The 23,659-nt window shown below is 42.7% G+C and overlaps 1 protein-coding gene across 6 annotated transcripts in view; it reads right to left on the bottom strand.

Annotated features, from left to right (window-relative positions):
* Window positions 1-23,659, bottom strand: part of arap2 (ArfGAP with RhoGAP domain, ankyrin repeat and PH domain 2) — a 325,749-nt gene that overhangs the window by 236,532 nt on the left and 65,558 nt on the right. For all 6 annotated transcript variants that reach the window (XM_078400296.1, XM_078400332.1, XM_078400306.1 and 3 more), the window contains 2 exons: window positions 4,699-4,784; window positions 2,567-2,643 (listed from right to left, as the gene is read on the bottom strand). In XM_078400296.1, coding sequence (XP_078256422.1) covers window positions 2,567-2,643; window positions 4,699-4,784 — 163 coding nt within the window. The remainder of the gene's footprint in view (window positions 1-2,566; window positions 2,644-4,698; window positions 4,785-23,659) is intronic.

The raw sequence follows: 23,659 nt of genomic DNA, 5'->3' as shown, positions 1-23,659 counted from the left end.
ACAAAGATCTCCACCAACGCCCCAGCAATCTCCTCGCTTACCTCTCTAAACAACTTGTGGCGAATCCCATCGGGAGCTGGGCAGTTATCCACCATAATATTCTTCGAACCCCAACACTTCTCCTATCTTGATATCAACATGCCCTAGAATATCAACATATACCTCCCTGATCTCACTATCCTCCATGTCCTCCTCCTTGATAAATACCAATGGTAATTTTGAAATCTTGCATTGTTTTCCATCTCTCGGCATTAATTGTCTCCTTTGTATTGGAATAGTCCTACCTTCTCCCTCGAGACCTTGTGTTTTTAAAGCATATATCAATTGCCTTAGGGTCAGCTTATCATATGTAAAGGATAATTCAAGACCTTTTTTGAACCCTGATTTTTTTTTCCTATTGCTTCTTTTATATTTCTCATACTCAGATCCTGCCCAGACCTTCCCAAACCTTGCATCTGCTTCTTTTCTCTTTTTGACTAAATTTGCAACATCTCTCATCCCTTGACATCCTTGTCTCTATTCCTCACAGGAACATGTTGGTCCTAAAACCTGATGGGCTTCAAATGACTCACATCAGATGTGGGCATTCCCCAGTATCAACAGCTTCCAATCTACTCTCCCCCAGCTCCTCCCCAATACCACTGTAAATAGCCTACTCCCAATTTAGCTATTTGCCCAGAGATCCAATCTTGCTCTTGTCCTTGACTATTTCAAAACTTAGATCCATTCACCTTTTGAAAAAACAAAAAAATGTAACTACCATTTGGAACCACTGGCGAAATAACACTCTCTGAGAGGAGAGAACTGTCAAAGGCTGTCAGGATGGTCCAGAGGCTGTATGTCAGGTTACGCCTCTCTTTAGGGTATCAGCTGTCCTGGTCCTCCTCGCATGGGAGAATTGGGGGCAAGTTATGGGGAGAAGGCAGGAGAATGGGGTTGAGGGGGAAAGATAGATCAGTCATGTTTGAATGGTGGAGTAGACTTGATGGGCCGAATGGCCTAATTCTGCTCCTATCACTTATGAACATATGAAGTGCAGATCATAGGTGGTGAATCAGGCGGCTTCTGGACTAACCAGTCAAATACAGGGCATCCAGTAACGCCTGACTGCTCTAGTGAGGAACTCTGCAGAGAACCAACGTTGAACTAAACTGTCCCCATGGCAATATCAGGATGGTGAAAGATTAAAGCAGAATTTCCTCATTTGAGTTTGATATATTCAAGTTTGTTCCAAATTAAACCTTGTCAGATTTATGCAATTCCTCTTTATTATTTAAAAGAATGTTTGGCAATTGTCAGATACAAGCCATAATACACCTGTCCAAACCACTTTAAGGAACCTCATGACATTCTATTATATGCAAGAACAATATAATGGGCAAGATATATTGGGATATGTCCTCATTCTTTAAGAAAGGGGGTTCCCCTCTTCCACTATAGACGAGGCTCTCACTTGGGTCTCCTCGATATCCCGCAGCTCCGTTCTTGCTCCCCCTTCCCCCATTCGTAACAAGGACAGAGTCCCCCTTGTCCTCACCTTCCAATCCATCAGCCGTCGCATACAGCATATAATCCTCCACCTCCAACGGGATCCCACTACTGGCCACATCTTCCCATCTCCACCCCTTTCTGCTTTCTGCAGAGACCCTTCCCTCCGCAACTCCCTGGTCAACTCGTCCCATCCCACCCAAACCACTCCCTCCCCAGGTACCTTCCCCTGCAACTGCAGGAGATGCAACACCTGTCCCTTTACCTCCCCCCTCGACTCCATCCAAGGACCCCGACGGTCTTTCCAGGTGAGGCAGAGGTTCACTTGCACCTGCTCCAACCTCATCTACTGTATCCGCTGTTCCAGGTGTCAACTCCTGTACATCGGAGAGACCAAGTGCAGGCTTGCCGATCGTTTCGCTGAACACCTCCGCTCAGTCCACCTTAACCTACCAGATCTCCCGGTTGCTCAGCACTTTAACTCCCCCTCCCATTACTAATCTGACCTTTCTGTCCTGGGCCTCCTCCATTGTCAGAGTGAGGCCCAGTGCAAATTCAAGGAACAGCACCTCATATTTTGTTTGGGTAGCTTACACCCCAGCGGTATGAACATTAACTTCTCTATCTTCAAATAGCCCTTGCTTTCCCTCTCTCCCCATCCCCTCCCCCATCCCAGCTCTCCCACCAGTCTTACTGTCTCTGACTACATTCTATCTCTGCCCGCCCACTCCCCTGACATCAGTCTGAGGGTCTCGACCCAAAACGTCACCCATTCCTTCTCTCCAGAGATGCTGCCTGTCCCGCTGAGTTACTCCAGCATTTTGTGTCTACCTTCAATATAATAGGCAAAATCAGTTTACTCAGTTGCATTACATATAGAAGTACATTGCTGATGTTTGTCAGCAAATAAGCTTTAATGTGAACCAATTTTATTTTGGATTTCCCCAGACAGAATGTAATCTAAGTGACTACACCGCACTGTAAATTTTGCAGGTCCATCTGCACAACTGACTCCTCAATCAGTCATCCTTTCCATTAAATGGCCAATTTGTGTTTTTTAGTAACTGCTCTGACTCACCTGATAACCTTCAGATTTGGGGTCGAGGAATGTTTCACCATATGGGGTGATAGGAGTGGACTCATCGCTATCAGCTCCTTAGAAAAGGAAAAGGAAAAGGAATAAACCCAAAACATCTCTTGTGATAACAAATCAGCAGTCAATATCAAAACAAAATAATCTCACCATCATAGCAAAGCAGCAAATATTGGTCATTAAATAAAAAAGGACGTGGGCCGCAGCAGCCATGCTTGACAACAGGCCTGGCTCGCTGTCGCGCTAATGAGAATTGGCCCGGAGAGGTTGCCTGGCCTCTGTACGACCCGTGGACAGGAGAAGAGGGGGTTGGACAGAGGGCAGGTAAGTGGACCAGAGGACCTCAATGGTGGAGAGCGCTGTTCATGGCCCTGCAGCAGCCTGGTGCTTGGCTCAGCGAGGGGAAGGCCACTGAGCCCGGCCCCTGCTCGCCCTGTGGATCAGGAATCGGAGAGGTGTTGGAGGTGGACGGCGATGGTAGCAGATGCTGGACAAAGGGCCCGGTAAGGGGGTCTTTCCTTCCCTGCCCTCGAGGTCGGCTGCAGGAGTTGCACCCAGGGAACAAAGGTCAGGCATGGAGAGGGACATCGGTTCGCATGACGACCGGAATGGAGGCGATGGCAACCACGGGCCTCTGTAGCTGGGACTGTAAAATGGCACCAAAAATGGCACCTCTTGCACATAGACTCAGTGGGCTGTTCTGTCCTGACTGGGGCAATTGTGCTTATGCTTGGCGATAGTCTTGCCGAGCTGTACATGAAAATATATTGCCTGACCCGCTGAGTTCATCCAGTTTTTTTTGTCTATCTTCAGTTTAAACCAGCATTTGCAGTTCCTGCCTTCCTATCTCTTTCTCAGGACACCTACAAAGAAGCTTTGAATATTGAGCAGAAGTAAAAATATTGGTAGATTTCATCCTTCTCTAAATCTGTACAAAGATGACTGCAGCACTGAGTACCTAGAATATCTCGAACCGTTCAATGAGCAAACTTTTATTTAAACAGCATTAAACAGCATTAAACAGCATTAAACAGCATTAAACAGAATATTAAGTTAACACTAATATGTTGGAAACTCTGGGATGCAGTCTCAATCCGACTGTATAATGAACGGTGAAAGAAGTCACATTCCCAGCACTGTATCTGTATTTAAATATATATGATCGGACACCATAGAAACACAGAAAAATAGAATCAGGAGTAGGCCATTCGGCTCTTCGAGCCAGTACCACCATTCAATGTGATCATGGCTGATCATCTAAAATCAGTACCCCTTTCCTGCTTTTTCCCCATATCCCTTGATTCCTTTAGACCGAAGAGCTAAATCTAACTCTCTTGAAAACATCCAGTGAATTGGCCGTGGAATTAGAGAATTCCACGGCCAATTCACTGGATGTTTTCAAGAGAGTTAGATTTAGCTCTTCGGTCTAAAGGAATCAAGGGATATGGGGAAAAAGCAGGAATTCCACAGATTCACAACTTTCTTTGTGAAAAAGCTTTTCCTCATCTCAGTCCTAAATGGCCTACCCCTTATTCTTAAACTGTGACCCCTGGTTCTGGACTCCCCCAACATCGGGAACATTTTTCCTGCATCTAGCCTGTCCAATCCTCTCATCCTTCTAAATTCCTCTCATCCTTCTAAATTCCAGTGAATACAAGCCCAGGCAACCCATTCTTTCATCATATGTCATCGTCTTTATCCCAACATACCAGTTGGTATAAAGATGGGACCTCATGCATCACCTGTTCATTATTATATAAACTTATGAAAATGGCATGACAGTATGCTATTGTCAATTCTCTCCAACTAACAGTGGAAAAATATCAACTACAGAGCTACCACTATTGCCTCACCTACTGTTGTTCAGTCATTGTGAGCCAGGAATTGAAAAACATTGCACAAGAACAACAGGATTACTCCAATCACCAGATTCCCAGACATAATTACACCCCATCCAACAAATTTCCTCGCAGCACAGTTATCCAGTGTGGCAAAGCAAAAAAATTGAAAGACTACAAAATAATATTTACAGGTGTAAATATCCAAGTTTTGAACAGAAATGGAAAGCCCTGTAAACGATGCATCAACAGAGAGTCAAGTCAGAAAAGATTACTTACTGAATGCATCGGCCAACGAGGGATTTTGAAGATTGTCACAACTGGGGATGTGCGCGAGGTTGATGTTTCTCCTTTTCAGTAAGGAACTGCAGTTGGAAACAATTGGGGATATATAAGATCGTTGTGATAACACGCTTTTCAATGTATAACCAGCGATAATATCTCTACACGGAAGCACACCTCGTTCTCACATACAAACTCTGATTATTAAAATGAATCCTGCGCAGACATCGAGATGGATTTTGCTGAGGTGTGGATAGAGGATGTAAAATGGAACTGTTGAATGAACAATAATTAAAGACTGAAATTTAAAATCTAATTTAATTTTTGAAAGGGGAAATGGAAAAAACTATTTTCACTCCAGTGATGAAATTCTGGAAATCAGGAACTGAAAAGAGAGAAGACCTCCATGAAACTCAAAGTATTTTAATGGCTACTAAATGTGCTCTAATCTGGAGGACCAAGTGCATTGAAGAGGGACTGGAAAGGTAAGGTTTTCTTGATTATCTTAGGCACTATGCCTTGATTTATCTCCTTCAGTGCCATATTTTTTTTATGATAAGGCTATAATTCACATCCTCCAAAGTATATATATATATATATATATATATATATATATACTTCCTTCCTTATATATATATATATATATATATATATATATATATATATATAAGGAAGGAAGTATATATATATATATATATATATATATATATATATATACTTCCTTTGGAGGATGTGAATTATCAGCCTTATATATATATAAACTTTCTTTTTAGGATGCGAGTTATCAGCCTCATCATTGAAATTTCATCTCAGCTGGGCTGGGATAATCAGTCTTTACTATATATAAATTAAAGACTGATTATCCCAGCCCAGTTGAGATGAAATAACTATAGCTCTATTGCTTAACCAGATTTATAGGCCACAAATAATATCATAGGGAAGTCCTGACAGAGATCTAGAATACTTAGTTTTGTTTAGTTTAGAGAAATAGCGTGGAAACAGTCCCTTCGGACACCAAGTCCATGCCGACCAGCAAACCCCCTTCACTAGCGCTATCCTACACACTGGGGATAATTTACAATTGTTACTGAAGCCAAATTAACCTACAAACCTGTACATCTTTGGAGTGTAGGAGGAAACCAGAGTACCCGGGAAAAGCCCAGGCGGTCACGGGGAGAATGTTCAAACTCCGTACAGACAGCACTCTTAGACACGTTAGAACCCGGGTCTCTAGTCACTCTACCACCCTAAATACTATTAGTCTCCAATAAACAACCACTAGTGACAATACAAAACAAAGTATAATATTGCCCACAAAGTTTCACATGAGAAGGCAGTGACTTGACATCAATATCCCTCCCATTAGACCCATTAAACATGTGTTTATTGCAGTAATCCGTTTAATTTTAAGTCTTAACGCCAACTGTAACTGCAGGGTTTGTGCTTTACTACTGAGTCAGCTTCTTTACTTTGTAACAGCTATGGGTTCTTTGAAGCTGTTGACAAAATACATACCAGATGCACTTCCATTCATTTTCTTTTGAAATCCACAAGTGAAATGCTTGCCAATTTTAGCTTCCTGCTAGTTATTGGATTTTGATGTAATATAAATAGACAACGAAATGAATGTTCATTTAAAGCTTTTCAAAGTTTATTTCTGTATTTATCAGTTCACAAAATGTGAATCTCACTGGTCCATTGATTTATTAAAGACTTCTTTCCCTAACACCATTTATGAACCAGATGGGGTTTTTTTTTAAACCACAATCCCATGGATTTGTGGTTACTATTACCAAATGTAGCTTTAATTCCAGATTTCTTGGCTGAACACGAAGCAAATGAATGTAGAAAACAGACAAATTAAGCAACTTGGAAAAATGTTGGACTGCAGTAAAAGGAGGTTAGAGCATCAGAATAGAAATGAGAAAGATTTAGCACTGCACCATTGGGCTACAAACTACCAACTACAGAATACTACTGTAAACTCCACACTTTCAAAATATAAATTACTTTCTTAAAAACACTCAGATGCTGCCTGACCTGCTGAGTGTTTCCATGATTTTCCATTGTTATTTCAGATTTCCAACAACAGTCTTTGCCTTTCAATTAATACCATCATATTGTTAAATAGTAATAGGCCAGTTTTATTTTAATATTAAAATGTATTTTAATGGGTTCAATTATTTTCAGAAGCTATAAGAATAGACAATAGACAATAGACAATAGGTACAGGAGGAGGCCATTCGGCCCTTCGAGCCAGCACCACCATTCAATGTGATCATGGCTGATCATTCTCAATCAGTACCCCGTTCCTGCCTTCTCCCCATACCCCCTGACACCGCTATCCTTAAGAGCTCTATCTAGCTCTCTCTTGAATTCATTCAGAGAATTGGCCTCCACTGCCTTCTGAGGCAGAGAATTCCACAGATTTTACTCTCTGACTAAAAACATTTTTCCTCATCTCAGTTCTAAATGGCCAACCCCTTATTCTTAAACTGTGGCCCCTTGTTCTGGACTCCCCCAACATTGGAAACATGTTTCCTGCCTCTAACGTGTCCAACCCCTTAATAATCTTATATGTGCAATTACCCCTGACCATTGGAGACAGTAAAGCCTTGCAGCATTGACTGAAGGTAAAGTTTTCCCCCTGCCTTGCCTTGAATGCACAGGCAAAGCCTCGCTTAAGATGGCTTCACCCCGAGATGAAGTGTCAGCTTGTTCTGACTAGTGCAAATGAACAGAGACCAAAGCATCTGTCTAACAAAGCTCTTTTGGGGGAGGAGAGAACGAAGATATGTTTGGAAAGGGCATATCAGTAGTAGAACTTTATTTTTTTCAATCCTACACCCTATTTTCCCCAAATCATACAGCATGAGACAGTTGTTAAACAGAACATAGAATTTCAGTTTAGTTTATTGTCACGTATACTGAGGTACAGTGAAAAGCTTTTGTTGCATTCTAACCAGTCAGCGGAAAGACAATACATGATTACAATCAAGCAATTTACTGTCCATAGACACATGAGGGAATAACGTTTCGTGCAAGGTAAATGAAAGACGTTTATTGGCCAAGTATGTACACGTACAAGGAATGTGCCTTGGTGTTCCGCTTCCAAGTAACAACACGAATATACAGTAAACAATTAAGAATAAAGCACAAAACATTAAGAATACAACATTACGGTTTAAACATGAGTGAAATAAACCAGAGTAAAAAGAGACTACAGACTTTTGGTTATTGAGTAGAGCTACTACTCACTGTCTGGCTGTGGCTGCTTTGACAGTCCGGAGTCGCCTTCCAGAGGGAAGTGCTTCAAAGAGTTTGTGGCCAGGGTGAGAGGGGTCAGTGATGATCTTGCCCACTCACTTCCTGGCCCTTGCAGTGTACACTTCGTCAATGGGGGGGAAGGTTGTAGCCAACAACCTTCTCAGCTGATCGAATGATTAATTGCAGCCTCCGGATGTCGTGCTTGGTGGCTGAGCCAAACCAGACCATGATGGAGAAGGTGAGGATGGACTCAACGGTGGCAGTATAAAGCCAGTAAAGGCCTATCAAAGATAGTCCGAGGGTCACCAATGAGGTAGATTGTCGTTCAGGACTGCTCTCTGGTTATGGTAGGATGATTCATTTGCCTGATAACAGCTGGAACAAAACTATCCCTGAATCTGGAGGTGTGTGTTTTCACACTTCTGTACCTTTAGTCCATACGAAGGTCTTAATCTCCGTTTCAGTGCTCAAGACGTTCAGATTCAATTTGCAAGAATTTCCCAACAAGTACATGTTGTAAAATAAGTGGAAAGGGGCAGATGTAACAAAAAACGAGTACAATTATCTGAACTGATTGCTATCTCGTACTTGACATATCTCACTAGGAAAATGTTACATGGACAGGGTAGTGACAGCAGCAGTTAAATGTTTCTGTTCCAGGCTTCTAGCCACCCTAACCCCCAGTGCTGTCCATGTGGAGTCTGCATGACAGCATGGATTTCCTCCAGGAAGTTCAGAAACTGTCAACAGTATCAATGACTGGAAAGGCAGTGGCCAAGTGGTGCTGGAATGCCATTTTACAAAGATTACACTAAACGGCATTCAGGACTAATACTTGAACAGCCTAATTTTAATTCAGAGTAATGTTAAAAATAATGTGCTGTGGAGGAAGTCTTCAGATGTGAAAACTGTGATCGTTTAGAAAAGTTGAACTGTTCAATTCACCAAACTGCTCGTGGCAAGATGGTGACAAAAAAAATGCAGAGAGTCAATAGGGATACCACAAAAGATCATGAAACGCTGGAGTAACACAGCAGATTTAGAGCTAGCAGAATGTCAAATTGTCAGCGGTCAAAATGCCATTGCCGTTTGATCAGCCAACTTGTTAAACTCTACCCACCACATCAACCTCATCCTGCAAACTGCAGAGGGGAACTTAATAAGTGCCTGGGTGTCAGAGGGCAGAATCAGAAGGGAGAAAGCAAACTTGTAGAAAAAGCAAATAAAACAACTAAACTATCTTTTTTTCCCATTTTACAATGGTTGAGTGTTCTTCTGCTATCATTGATCCAAATCCTTGACACTTGCTCAGATCATTTACAGGGAAATTGTTCACATTGTTGGAGGGGTCAAGAACCGGAGATGACAGATATGAAATAAAGAAAGTAGAGCCACACAACAAAAATTGTTTTTACAAAGCATGTGCTTAGAATATGGAACGCACTGCATTTATTAAAACAACAACAAAACTATCTTGTTTCCAGCTTTGCTTTCCTCCTTCTGATTCTGCCCTCTGAATCTCAACCGCCTACCAAATGGAGGTGGAGGCAGGTTCTCATAGTCAGAGCCATGGGGTCATACTGCATGGAAACAGGCCCTTTGGCTCAACTCGTTCATGCCAACCAAGATGCCCCATCCAACCTGGTCCAACTTGCCTGCATTTGGCTCATATTCCTCCTAACCTTTCTATCCATGCGTCTTTAAATGCATCTGCCTTTATAGTACCTGCCTCAACTCTTCCTCTGGAAGCTCATTCCACATACCCAGTGAAAATGTTGCTGCTCAGGTTCCTATTAAATCATTTCCCTTCTCACCTTAATCCTTTGCCCTCTGGTTTTTAATTCCCCTACTCTGTGCATTCAGGAGCTTCGACCGCCCCGACCGCAAGAGAATAAAGTGGAATGTGGGGAATCTGCTGCGGTGGATGTTTATGTTAACTTTTATGTAGTTGTGTGTCTTGTTGCTTTTTTTTTAGTATGGCTGTATGGTAATTTGCATATCATTGTACCTTATTTGGTACACATGACCATAAAAGACCTTTGAAACCTTTGGTTGCATGGAGAACATGCAGGAGGGTGCCTAAAAAACTGAACACCAAAAATGAAGACCACAGAGGGAAACGACACAGCACATAACATTATTATCAACATAATTTACAATGGTTAACAAAAATTACAGCAGGATCGTGTTCAGCTGGGCAAGTGGGCTGAGGAATGGTTAATGGAGTTCAATGGTGCTTTATTGTCACATGTGCAAAACACAGCGAAATTCCCTTTGGAGTCACCAGATTTGGCCTCGCTTCAAACGTCCAGTCCAAACGATAGGTCTTACAGAGCAGCGCCTAATCCAGATGAGCCCCAGGCGGGTATATCTAATGAGCGGCCAGAGGAGGTCGCTCAGGCAGCTACTAGAACAACATTTAAAATACATTTGGAAAGGTACATGGATAGGAAAGGATTAGAGAGATATGGACCAAATGTGGCCAGGTAAGCCTAGAATAGATGGAACGTCTTGTTCGGTTTGGGCAAGATGGGCAGAAGGGCCCGTTTCCATGCTGTCTGATTCTCATAATGTCCCATCAATAAAGAGAAAAACAAACAATATCCCAAAGCAAGAAAAAAATGAAAATATCACGCATGTCATAGACAAAGTGTTAAATACATCTCCTTCCTAGTGTGCCTTTGATTAAAGAAACATCAGAGGCTGGCAATTCGGAAATATGCAGGGGGGGAGGGGGGGGAATGAGAGCTATTGGAAGAACTCAGTGGGTCAACCAGCATCTGTGGAGGGAAATGGACAGATGACATTGAGTCTAGGCTGATACAAAGGGTCTCAATCAGAGATGAAGGGTCTCAGTCTAGATGACAGGTCTTGACCCAAAACATTGACTGTCCATTTCTTTCCACATATGCTGTCTGACTCGCTGAGTTCTTTTAGCAGCTTTTTGTTCCTGCTGTGCGATGGTTTGGTGAAAACCAAATTATAATTTTTGTTTTAATTGCAAAACCCACGCAAATGTTCTAACTTTACATTCCTCATCTTACCCACATGAAAGGATATATCAGACATTTGTCACACCATGCATTTGTGCTGGTCGGAAATTCACACACACCATGTACCCAAACAGGCAACGCACAGAGGTGACAGAAAGGTTCACTCTCCTGACAGCTAGTAGGCCCGCTTCATGTCTTTGCAACTTCAAGTGTTGGAGGAAGTGTGAAACCAAAGTTCCAAACATATAAAGAGGATGCATATTTATCTATAAATAGATCATGAGATATCTAGTTCTTCAATTTCACTGCACTATTGGAAACTTGTGCAGAATCTCAAGGATCCAAATCACTAAATAAACAAGGTATACACTCCTTTTCAAAAATAGAAAATGCTGGAAGCACTCAAGACAAGGAATATCCATGATAAGAGAAAGAATGAACATTTTCCAGCTCTGTCAAAGGATCTCCAACCCAAAGTATTAACTTTATTTCCCTTCACAAAGATGCTGCCTGGCTGCTTCCAGCAATTCCTATTCTTGTTACACATCTCCAGCATCAGCACTTTTTCTTGGGATTTTTGTAAACTCTCCCACCCCTCAGTTAATCCCCATAAACTACAATAAATTCAGTTGCGGAGGTTTAACATCTACATTGTGTCCTTAACGAAAGTGATTTGGGTAGTGGGGGGGGGGGCGAAGAAATGGTAATTTTTACTGCCATATCCTAATTAAATTGTTGCCTCATTCAAATTCCATAATCAGAGAATATATTATCAAGACCAGTTATCACAGTGGGAACTGATAGATTGTAAAGAACAATGAAAGGTGTCAGGACATTTGCCATTTCAGGGTGATTGATTGAAATTCAGAAGATCTTCATGGGGTAGAAAGGAATGATGTTTCCATGACTAGGGAATCAGTCTCAATAAAAGTTGGCCCTTCAATACCACTCTTCATTGTAGGCATATTAAGTGCAGATGAGAAGCCAGTGAAAGTACATATAAAGTATTGAACCTCGGGAATTGTCTATCCAAGCAATCACTGAATTAATGCAAGACAGAAATTGATAAACTTAATAGAGTCTAAGGGAATTAAGTATTTGTATTTAATGCTCGAAACTGACAGCAAGGTCAAAAACATTAATCATTACTTTATTGCATGGAGGAACTAAATGATTTATTTCTGCTTCTACTTCTTACGTTTGTCAGGGATTGGAGAGATCCGGCAGAGAAGACTAGGTTGGCACAGATATTGTGGACTGAAAGGCCAGTGCATGTGGCATATGGTTCTAGGATTTCTAAGATTGTTCACAAATGTGTGGGGGGCATGTGTTCACCTTTCTACTCCCTTCTGAGCTTCTTGTGACTATTCTTCACCCAGAGTCCAATCATTATAGGCTGACCAGCCTGCTCAACCAAAAGATGAATCACAAACTCCTATAACCCTATAAAAGGGGTGATGGGATTTTTAAAAAAGAGGATCCAGGAGACATTGTCGAGTGATTTTGCAGATAGGTCTATGTGAGAACAGAGAGCACTGGACTTAATCTGTCCTGAATGGAGCCATGCAAATGGTGGAAGTATCTGGGGGGAAGAGCATTTCAGAGATTGAATCCACATCTCAGATTCAGATGTGCTGTATATTGGCTTCGCTCCAGAGATACTGCCTATCCCACTGAGAGACTCCAGTTTTTTGTGTCTATCTTCGGAGAAACTAAGTAGATTGGGTTTATTTTCCTTGGTGAAGATGAATAAGGGTGGACTGAAGTGTTAAAAAATATCTTGAGCATAGACAGTCGATAAAGAGCATCCCTCCCCCGAGCAGAGGTGTTTAAAGACAGAAGGCACAGAAGTACAAGATCTATAGACAGATCAAAGGAGAATCTTTATGCCCAGAGGGTGGGATAAAATCTGAAGTACAGTGCCAGAGGAGCAAAGTGGACAGGTACTGTTGAAACACTTAAGAAGCATTTAGATAAGCAGCTGAATTGCAAGGCGTATAAGGCTACTGGCCAAGTGGTTTAGAATTAGTGTAAACTAGACCAAGTAGACCCATTGGGCCCAAACCTCCCCTGCACTGGTGCAGCACCATCTCCTCCCCCCCCCTCCCTTCCTCCCACCCCCCCTCCACTCCCCCTCCCTCCACCCCCTCGCCCTCCCCTATTCCATCCCTTCAACCCTTAGTTTATCCTCCCTCCTCCCCCTCCCCCCTAAGAGATAGATTTAAACTTTAAAATGTGAATAACTTTAAATATATAACATCGATTTCAATGAAACTTCTTCCATTAGCACCAAAGGGACGACGGTGACGTTTTAGTATATAGATGGGTACTTGCTGGCTGGCACAAACACATTTGGCCGTAGGGCTCATTTCCAATCCCTGACTCCAGAACGTTCTCAAGCATCCTGGTTAAAGTCAACTAGCACCCAACGTCTGGTCACCAGCACACGACTTCCGGTCACTTTGAAATTTCATAATGCTCACATTTTATCCGCAGGAGCACCACAAAATAATTGCCCTCAATGAAAATAGTGGCAAGAGTAAATGGACTCTATCCATTTGATATAATGGATGAAGAATTTGTATTCAAGTATGAAAACAGCATCATTAAGCAGCTATTGCAGGAGAAAAGGAGGAAATTAGTGTTAAAAATGTATGCAACCATAAAGGAGTGGTTGTTATTCAACTGTGAACTAGGTGCAGTAAATTCATTTCAACTCTTAAAAATTCTCTCTTTAGCCACCACTTTAACTTTCCCCGAGTTCACCACATCTCTATCCAGCCCAAGGCAGATAATTAGCTCGCTCTTAAGGAACACACACCTCCTCCAACATTGTCGGGGACTTCAGCAAGGCTCTTTGAAGATGTATTCAAACCACCAACAGCAGGTCAGAGGATCAAACCTTCTCAAACCCTGCTATTCCGGCATCAGAGGGACACATGCCACTCAGTACCTTCACACTTCCAAATTCAACTGCATTCTCAGGGAACTGGGCCTCTGATCAACCCTATGCATCTGTATCCTTGACTTCCACATCAGCAGACCTCAATAAGTACAGATTGGCATCAATGCCTCCTCCACACTGACCATCAGCATAGAAGCACCTCAAGGCTGCATGCTCAGTCCCCTGTTCTATTCTTCCTAAACCTATGACTTTACTTCCTCAGAGGTTTGGGGAGATTTGGCACATCGTTGAAGACTCTATCAAACCTCTGCAGGCATACGGTAGAGGGCACACTGACTAGGTGCATCGCAACCTGGTTCGGCGATTCAAATCCCCAAGAACAATTGAAACAGCAGAATGTGGTGGACATTACCCAGTCTGCCAGTTTTTATTAGTATCCAAGATAAATGAAGGAGAATAATTCAGGAAACCAATTGCAGAGAGCATGTTTGGGTACACAAAGCCATCATGGGTCGTCAAGGAAGAGAATGACGGATGGAAAGGCAACATGTCTCTGAAACTGGCTGAAAAGTGGAGGAAAACCAACTGGCAAAATTTCAAAATATGTAGCAAGGAACAGCAGATGATGGTTTACATCAAAGATAGGCACAAAGTGCTGGGGTAACTCAGCACAGCAGATCAGGAGGCATCTCTGGAGTAAAAGGATGGGCGACTGACGCTGATTTACAAAAAAAGCCACAAAGTGCAAAGGTAACTCAGCAGGTTAGGGAGTATCTCCATAGAACATGGACTCTACAGAGTCTGAAGAAGGGTCCTGACCTAAAATGTCACCCCATCCTTTCTCGCCAGAGCTGGTGCCTGACCCGCTGAGTGACATCAGCATGCTGTGTCTACTTTGGCAAGATTTCAAGTCTGGTTGTGGTAAAAAAAGGTGCTGCAGAGTTGTAAAGGAAGGAAAATGGTGGTGGCAGACAATGTTGTGAAAAGGAAAAATTCATTTTGGCAATGCATTGGATGCAGGATTATGGTCCATTTCTGCAACAAAGATCTTAAATTTTTGTAAGGATTGGGACAGCTGGAACAAGTGGCTATTGAGACCTGCGGAGTCAATGGAGATGCTACAACTCTCAGCAACCATAGAATTGAAGCTTTAAGATAGGAGCAATAGCTGAATTATCTCAACATTTGACAAGAATGGCAACGTCATAGATACAGTTTGTCTATGAATGTAAAGTGGGGATTCATGTTGTCGACCTCCCCGTGGTGAGCCCTGTCAACTGACCTCAGTCAGGCGAACGACAACAAACAGAGACAGCAGAAGCAGAAGCAGAAGCAGCTTCATAACTTCTGCTGCCTCAAACACAAGAAGAAGAAGAATGTAAAGTGAAGAGATAAGGTAAAGGTGGTGAGAACGTGAAGGCAATTCAATATCAGTACAGAACTTGTGGCAAATTCAGGGGACAATTATACAGTATATGCTATCAATTTACAGGTCAATTTATTCGCACAAACAGCAACTCACTCTTTATCCTAGTTATTTTTGAGTACTGACAGGATTTGCACTCTGATTACCCACTAAATTCACCACACCAAGCTGGTGCTCATAATTGACATCAACGGCCTCCATGAAAAAGCATCAAATGAAACAATTTAAGTTGCGTGCAGTAAATTGAGATTTTAAGTTTACACTTCTTACTCTTTTAAATATTACATAATTATATGAGTCATGCAAGTGTAAATAATTAAAATTATAGCAATTTCTCCATATTAAAGCACATTTGCTTTTCCACAAAAATACAATGACTAGAAAATCTAAATGAAGAACATAAAATCAACCTCTGGCATTTATGGCTGTGTCATCACAAACTATGATTGACAAGCAAATTAGGCAGTTATATCTCATCTAGTTGACAGCTCCACTGTTAATATGTCCAATCTAAGAAGATACATTCACTTGTCATTCATTGAAGTGCAGCTGGCCGGTTGGCCTCACTTGCAATTTCAAGAAATTATACCACAAATGATTCTCTACTTTAGGAGACCATCGAGATTGAGACACAACAAACCACTGATGCTGGTTTGCACAAAGTGCTGGAGTAACTGCAGCTCAGGCAGCATCTCGGGAGAACATTTCAGGTTGGGACACTTCTTCAGACTGATTGTTTAGCAGGGAGGAGAAAGCTGGAAGACAGATAGAGGTGGGACAAAGTGTGGCAAGTGATAGGTGGATACAGGTGAGGGGAGTACGATTGGCAGTTGGTTGGACAAACATAAAGGTGGTGAGAACATAAAGGCAATTCAATATCAGGACAGAAATTATGGCAAATTCAAGGGACAATGATACAGTAACTAACGTAATATTCATGTTTACTTTTTCACCATTGTCTGAATAAGCTTGATTCATGGGACCTGCCTATGGGAAAGGAAGTGAGTGGAGCTGCAGAAAAAGATCACCCTTCATCTCATTGAATTTCAATGTAGTTGCATGTGGTCAAACGCCCACTCCTGCTGTTTTGTACGTTCTTGTGGTCATTATTACAAATACAAATTCATGGAGCCTTGCTATGAGCTGAGACAGTTAGAATTTTAATCCAGATCCAGATATCATTTTATTCAGCTCTGGATCATCTTGATAAGAACCCTATGTTAGGTCCCACTCCCAGTCTGACCTTTCTGTCATGTGCCTCCTCCAGTGCCATAGTGAGGCCCACCGGAAATTGGAGGAACAGCACCTCATATTTCGCCTGGGCAGCTTGCAGCCCAGTGGTATGAACATTGACTTCTCCAACTTTAGATAGTTCCTCTGTCCCTCTCTTCCCCCTCCCCCTTCCCAGATCTCCCTCTATCTTCCTGTCTCCACCTATATCCTTCCTTTGTCCCTCCCCCCGACATCAGTCTGAAGAAGGATCTCGACCCGAAACGTCGCCCATTCCTTCTCTCCTGAGATGCTGCCTGACCTGCTGAGTTACTCCAGCATTTTGTGAATAAATACCTTTGATTTGTACCAGCATCTGCAGTTATTTTCTTATACTATGTTAGGTTGCTATTCATTGACTACAATTCAGCCATCAAAAACCAATAATACTGAATTAGCTCATCCCTAAACGTTTGGTTCTTGGCCTTGGGGGTGCCATCTGCATCGAGCTTCTGGACTTCCTGACTGGCAGACCTCAGTCAGATAGAATTAGTCATAACAATTTTTCCACCCTGGCCTTCGACACTGGTGCCACTCAGGGTTGCATGCCTGTCCCTAATTCTTCACCCTTTTCACCCATGCTTGTGTGGCCCATGTTTGCTGATGATACCACTGTTCTTGGCCAGATCAACAGCAATGAAGAGACTAAATACAGAAAATACACAAAACTTTGAGAATAAATAGTGTGTCATGATGTTAGGACAATAACTTAACCCTTAATATCAGCAAGTCAAAAGAGCTGATTATGTCGCTAAGGAAGTGAGATGCTAAACACAACTCTGCCCTCATCAATGGAGCTGCTCTAGAGGTGGACAACAGCTTCAAGCTCTTAGGTAACTATATCACAAGCAATCTAACCTGCTCTCTTCACAACAATGCGGTGATCACGAAAGTGCACCAGTGTATTTACTTTCTTAGGCATCTGTGAAGATTAGGCATTGCCATGGAGATTCTCTCAAACCCTTGCAGATTTGCTACAGAAAATAGTCTGATCGGATGCATCTCTGCCTGATATGGTTAACCTCCAGGGGGCGCCGCACGATGGCTGCCTCGCCTACAGCCAGTCTGTCCTTTTCGAACTATTTTGTTGTTTTTAGTGTGATTTAAAAGTTTGTGTAAATGTTCTCTGATTTGTTTTATGTGAGGGGGTGGGGGAGGGGGCCGGGGAAAGTTTTTTTCAATCTCTTGCCTTGTTGGAGATGCGATTGTTTTCCAGATGTATCTCCGGTCTCTCTGCGTCCTAACATCGTGGAGCTGGAGGCTTGCCTGGGACTGACTTTGAGCCCCCCCCAGGGTGCGGAGTTATCATCTGAGCACGTGATCCCTTGCCTGGAATCGACGCTCCAACCGCGGCCTGCAGACTTTAACATCAAGAAGCTCGCAGTCTCGGGTTGAGACCGCTTGGGAACTCCAAAAGCCGCACAAGGTTCGATAGCCCGGATCTGGGGTCTGATCGCCTGGCACTGGGGAGCTGAAATCCCCCCCCGATGAGGGAGGCCCATCGCCAGCTACAGGAGTCAAGATCGACCCGTCAACAGAAGGTTAGAGGCCCCCGATCGCTGGACAAAGAGGGAGAGATTGAACTTTTTTTCGACTTCCATCACAGTGAGGAATGTGGAGGAGTCACTGTGGTGAATGTTCATGTTAATATGTATTCTGTGTCCCGTTGCTTTTTATTGTTATGACTGTGTGGCAAATGAAATTCTTTGTATGTTGCGAAACTTGCATGGCTAATAAAGTATTATTGTGATTGTGATTACTGCTCTGCCCTGGACCACTTCAACCTGCAGCGATTGATGAACATAGCCAAGTCCATCATAGGCTCATCACTTCCTTCCACAGTCCATCTTCACAGGCCATCAGGAAGGCTAGAAGTATCACCAAGGAGGTTAGAAGTATTATCAAGAATGACTGTCACCCTGGCAATACACTGTCCTCTCTTCTGGAAGACTTCTTCTGGAAGACAATGCAGGAGCTAGAAGGCATAAACATTCTGACTTAAGACCAGCTTCTTCCCCACTACTATCAGACTCCTGAACCAAACATCGCTGATGCACACCTTTCCCAGAGATGCTGCCATATACTCTTACTGTTCACTCTACCTCTTTCCATTATTTGCTTTGTTCTTTAATTTTTCTTACATTTCGAATTGCACTGCAACTTGTGCATTCTATTGTTTGGTGCTCAAAATATTTATCATTATTGTATATATATATTGTATACTCTGATCTATATGCGAACAAGGAATTTTATTGTATATGACAATAAACTAATCTGATTCCGATTTGATCTGAAAACATCTGAATAAGAAATTAAGATAATCATTTAAGTTTTCAATAAATGCTTTTCCTCAAATCATTGTAACTCCAAAAGAAACAAGATAAACTATTTCAAGAACGGGTAAAATATCAAAATTTGGCAATCATGTATTGTCTTTCCACTGACGAATTAGCATGCAACAATAGATTTTCACTGTACATCGGTACACGTGACAGTAAACTAAACTAAAACTAAATCTAAAATATAATGAGAAAAGCTAAAAATCATAAATTTTCTATGTGATCAGAACAATTGCTGATGGCATTTCTCACAACTCAATTGGCCAGGTGGGCGGAGGAATGGTTGATGGGATTTAATACAGAGAAATGGGAGGCGTTACATTTTGGGATGTCTAACAAGTGCAGGACCTACACAGTGAATGGTAAGCCTCTGGGGAGTGTTGTAGAGTAGAGGGATCTTGGAGTGCAGGTGCATGGTTCCTTGAAGGTCAGGTCACTGGTAGATTAGGTGGTCAAAAAGGCTTTTGGCACATTGGCCTTCATCAGTCAGAGTATTGAGTATAGAAGCTGGGAGGTCATGTTGCAGTTGTATAAGACGTTGGTGAGACCCAGTGGAGTAGCCAGGTTCCAAAGTTAGGGGGAGCGAGCACATAAAAAAAGGCGCCATGACACATACCAAACAATTTAAAACTCATAATATGGCACGTAATGCCACTTTTCAGTGGTCTTCAACAGCAAATCACAACAGTCCATGGGGGCAGTTGCTCCCCTTGCTCCCCCATTAGCTATGCCACTGGTGGGACCGCATTTAGAGTATTGTGTTCAGTTCTAGGCACCATTTTATGGGAAAGATATTATCAGCATGAAAGGGTTGAAGATTTATGAGGATGTTGCCAGGACAAGAGGGTCTGAGCTATAGGGAGAGGTTGTGTAGGCTGGGTCCCTATTCCTTGGAGCGCAGGAAGATGAGGGTTGATCTTACTGAGGTGTACAAAATTATGAGAGGAATAGATCGGGTAGAAGCAGAGTCTCTTGCCCAGAGTAGGGGAATCGAGGACCAGAGGACATAGTTTCAAGGTGAAGGGGAAAAGATTTAATAGGAATTTGAGGGGTACCTTTTTCCTCACAACGGGTGTTGGGTGTATGAAGCAAGCTGCCAGAGGAGGCAGTCGAGGCTGGGACTATCCCATCGTTTAAAAAACAGTTAGATAGGTCCATGGATCGGACAGGTTTGGAGGGATATGGACCAAGCACAGGCAGGTGGGACTACTGTAGCTGGGACATGTTGGCCAGTGTGGGCAAGCTGGGCTGAAGGGCCTGTTTGCATACTGTATCACTATAACTCTAAGGGGCCTGTCCCACTTAGGCGATTTTTTAGGCGACTGTCATAGTCATAGCAGGTCGCCCGAAAAACCAGCGACTGGACCCCCCCCGACAACAATGTCTACGACAAGCTACAACAACCTAGTCGACATCAAGCTACCAACAACCAGCGACCCAGTCGTCATGAATTAGGACGTCCACCTACGACCGCGCCTACGACAACCTATGACCACACAGGCGACAACCTACGACAACTGATGTCAACCTAATTCTACTCGTGACAAACTACGACAAGCCATGACCCTGTCGGCGACAACTGAAGGCAAATCACATCATTTTGACCTCCGGTTTTGATGCCAGTACTTGTTGCCGGTTGACATAGGTGGTCATCAATGGAATTCACCGAAGTCTGCACCGGCGACAACCTACGTCCCCTGGCGGCAACCTGGCGACAACCTAGGTCAGGAGACATCAAGCTAGGATCATTGGCGTCAAACCAACAGTTGCCAAAAAAAATTAACATTTCAAAATCCATCAGCGACCAGAAAAACGCTACGACTCTTTGGAGACTACTCACGACCATACAGGCAACACCCCAGCGACCATGTGGCAACAGCTTGGTAGCCTGTCGTCACCTACAAAAATCGCCTAAGTGGGACAGGGGTTTAACACATTGGATTTTAACCCAAATACAAGTAAAACTTTGAAACTATGTACAATAAGTTCATTTTTGAATACAGACACCACTTGCAAAAAAATTAGATTACAGAACATTTTCATAATACATTCCACAGATACTTACTTCACATAGTCACATTGAAAATATTTTGAATGTACTCCACATTTTAAGCTTTTATAATATTACCAAGTTAACTTCAAATGAAAAGAGAAAGCTTTTTGCCTGTCACTCCATTCACCACTAATACAATCACGTTACTGTAATTCTACTCAATTGTGCATTGTGATCTAACAAACGTTCTAACAGCCACTCCAATCACATGAGGTGGCTTTAGGAATAGATGGGGCATGCACACTGTTCTTTTGGCCCTGTTGATATGTCATCTTGAACAATGACAATTAAATGGGGAATGGCAAATCGAAAATGAAGGGCAGGAAAATATTGCAGGCACAAGAGACGGCAGCAGATGGTGGAATCTTAAGCAGAAAGCAAACTGCTGGAAGAACTCAGGGAAAGGGTGGGGGGAGCTGCCTGAACCACCCAGTTCCTTTTTATTTTTATCATCAATTCACATGATGTGTTGCGGGCAAGAAAGCTTGCAATCCTTATGTATGAATTAGATTGCTAAGCAATTTCAGATGATAATTTAGCATCAAAAACTTTGTAGATGACAGTTAAAAAAGGTGGTATTGTAGAGGCAATGAAGATGGCTACCAAAAATTAAAGCAGGAATGTTATCAGCTGAGCAAGTTTACTGAGGAACGGTGAATGGAGTTTAGTTCAAATATGTGTGAGATGTTGCATTTTGTGAAGTCAAACCAGGGCAGGACTTTCACAATGAATGGTTGGGGCCTGGGGAGTGTTGTAGAAGAGAGGGATCGAGAAGTACAAGTACATAGTTCCCTGAAAGTGCGTTGCAGCTGGATGGGATGGTGACAGCTGATTTTGGCGCACTGGCCTTCATCAAAAAAGGGAATTGAGTACAGGAGCAAGGATATTATGTCACAATTGTACAATATGTTGGTGAAGTCACACTTGGAGTGTTGTGCTGAGTTTTGTTCACCTTGCTGTAGGAAAGATTCCATTAGCGTGGAAAAGGTGCAGAGCAGATTTACAAGGATGCTGCCAGGACTCAAGGGCCCGAGTTATAGGGAGAGGTTGAGAAGGCTAGGACTTTATTCCTGGAACACAGGAATCCGAGGAGTGATCTTATAGAGGTATACAAAATAGTGTGGGGAATTGTTGGGTAAATGCACAGTCTTTTACCCAGGGTAAGGAAATCAAGAACTAGAGGGAAGTGGATCAAGGTGACCCACTTGCCTGTGCCATCCCACCTGTCCAAATATCTTTAAAATGTTGTAATTGTACCTGCTTCTATCACTTCCACTGGCAACTTGTTCCAAATATGCATCAACCTTTGTGTGAAAATGTTGCCACTCTGATCCCTTTTAAATTTTTTCTTTCTCACCTTAAACCCATGCCCTCTAGTTTTAGACTCCCCCACTCAGGGAAAAGACCATGTCTATTAATTTTATCTGTGTCACTCACAAGTTTATAAACCCTTATAACATCTCCCCTCAGCTGCCTACACCCCAGGGAACAAAGGCACAGCCTATCCACTCTCCTTATAACTCAACCCTTCCAAGCCCAGTAACATCATTGGAAATCTTTTTGTACTCTTTCCAGTTCAATTATATCCTTCCTATAGCAGCCAGTGCTGTACATGATACTCCAAATGCGGTCTTACCAACATCTTGTATAACTGTAACATGATGTGTATGCTCAATACACCAACCAATGAAGGAAAGTGTGCCAAACACCTTATTCACCACCCTGTCAGTTTATCGGCAGCACAGTGGCACAGCTGGTGCCTCATGGCGCCAGAGACCCGGGTTCGATCCTGACGTCAGGTGCCGTCTATGCGCAGTTTATACGTTCTCCCTGTGACCACATGGATTTCCTTCGAGTGCTCCAATTTCCTCCCACATCGCAAAGACGTGTGGGTTTGCGAGCTAATTGGACTCTGTACATTGCCCCTGTAGGAAAATAACTGCAGATATTGGTACAAATCGAAGGTATCACAAAATGCTGGAGTAAATGCCTGGACCCATTCCTTCTCTCCAAGATGCTGCCTGAACCCATTCCTTCTCTCCAAGATGCTGCCTGGCCTGCTGAGTTACTCCAGCATTTTGTGATACTGTAAATTGACCCTAGTGTGCAGCGAGTGGATACAAAAGTAGGATAACATAGAACTAGTGTGAAGGGCCAATAGATTGTTTCCATGCTGTATCTCCAAACTAAACTGTGTTGCTTGGTCTCGGTTCTCCAATACTCCCCAGAGCCATTTACTGTGAAAGTCCTGCTCTGGTTTGTCTTACCAAAATGCAACACCTCACACTTATCTGAATTAAATTCCCTCTGCCATTCCTCAGTCTGTTATCCCAGTTGATCAGGATTCCCATGTAATATTAGATAACCTTCTTCACTGTCTCCAATAAGGCCAATTTTCATGTCATCTGTAAGCTTACTTTACTATCTATATTCATGTCCAAATCATTCATATAAATAACAAAGAACAGTGTCCAAACAGGACCCAGTATACCATTCCCTGTGGCACACCAGTTGTTACAGGCTTCCAATCAGAAAAACAACCCTCTAGCACCACCCACTGTCTCCTACAATCAAACCAATTTTGGTTAGTCAGCACTGGATCCCATATGATCTAACCTTCCAGACCAACTTGCCAAGTTCTCAACAGCCTTGTTTTCAGGCCTTGCTAAAGTCCATGCATGCAATGTTCACCTCGCTGCTCTCAAT

The sequence above is a fragment of the Rhinoraja longicauda genome, chromosome 1 (genome assembly GCF_053455715.1).
Source record: "Rhinoraja longicauda isolate Sanriku21f chromosome 1, sRhiLon1.1, whole genome shotgun sequence".
Taxonomy (NCBI): Eukaryota; Metazoa; Chordata; class Chondrichthyes; order Rajiformes; family Arhynchobatidae; genus Rhinoraja; species Rhinoraja longicauda.
The sequence above is the reverse complement of the archived record's forward strand: the minus strand, read 5'-3'. Positions and strand labels throughout refer to the sequence as shown.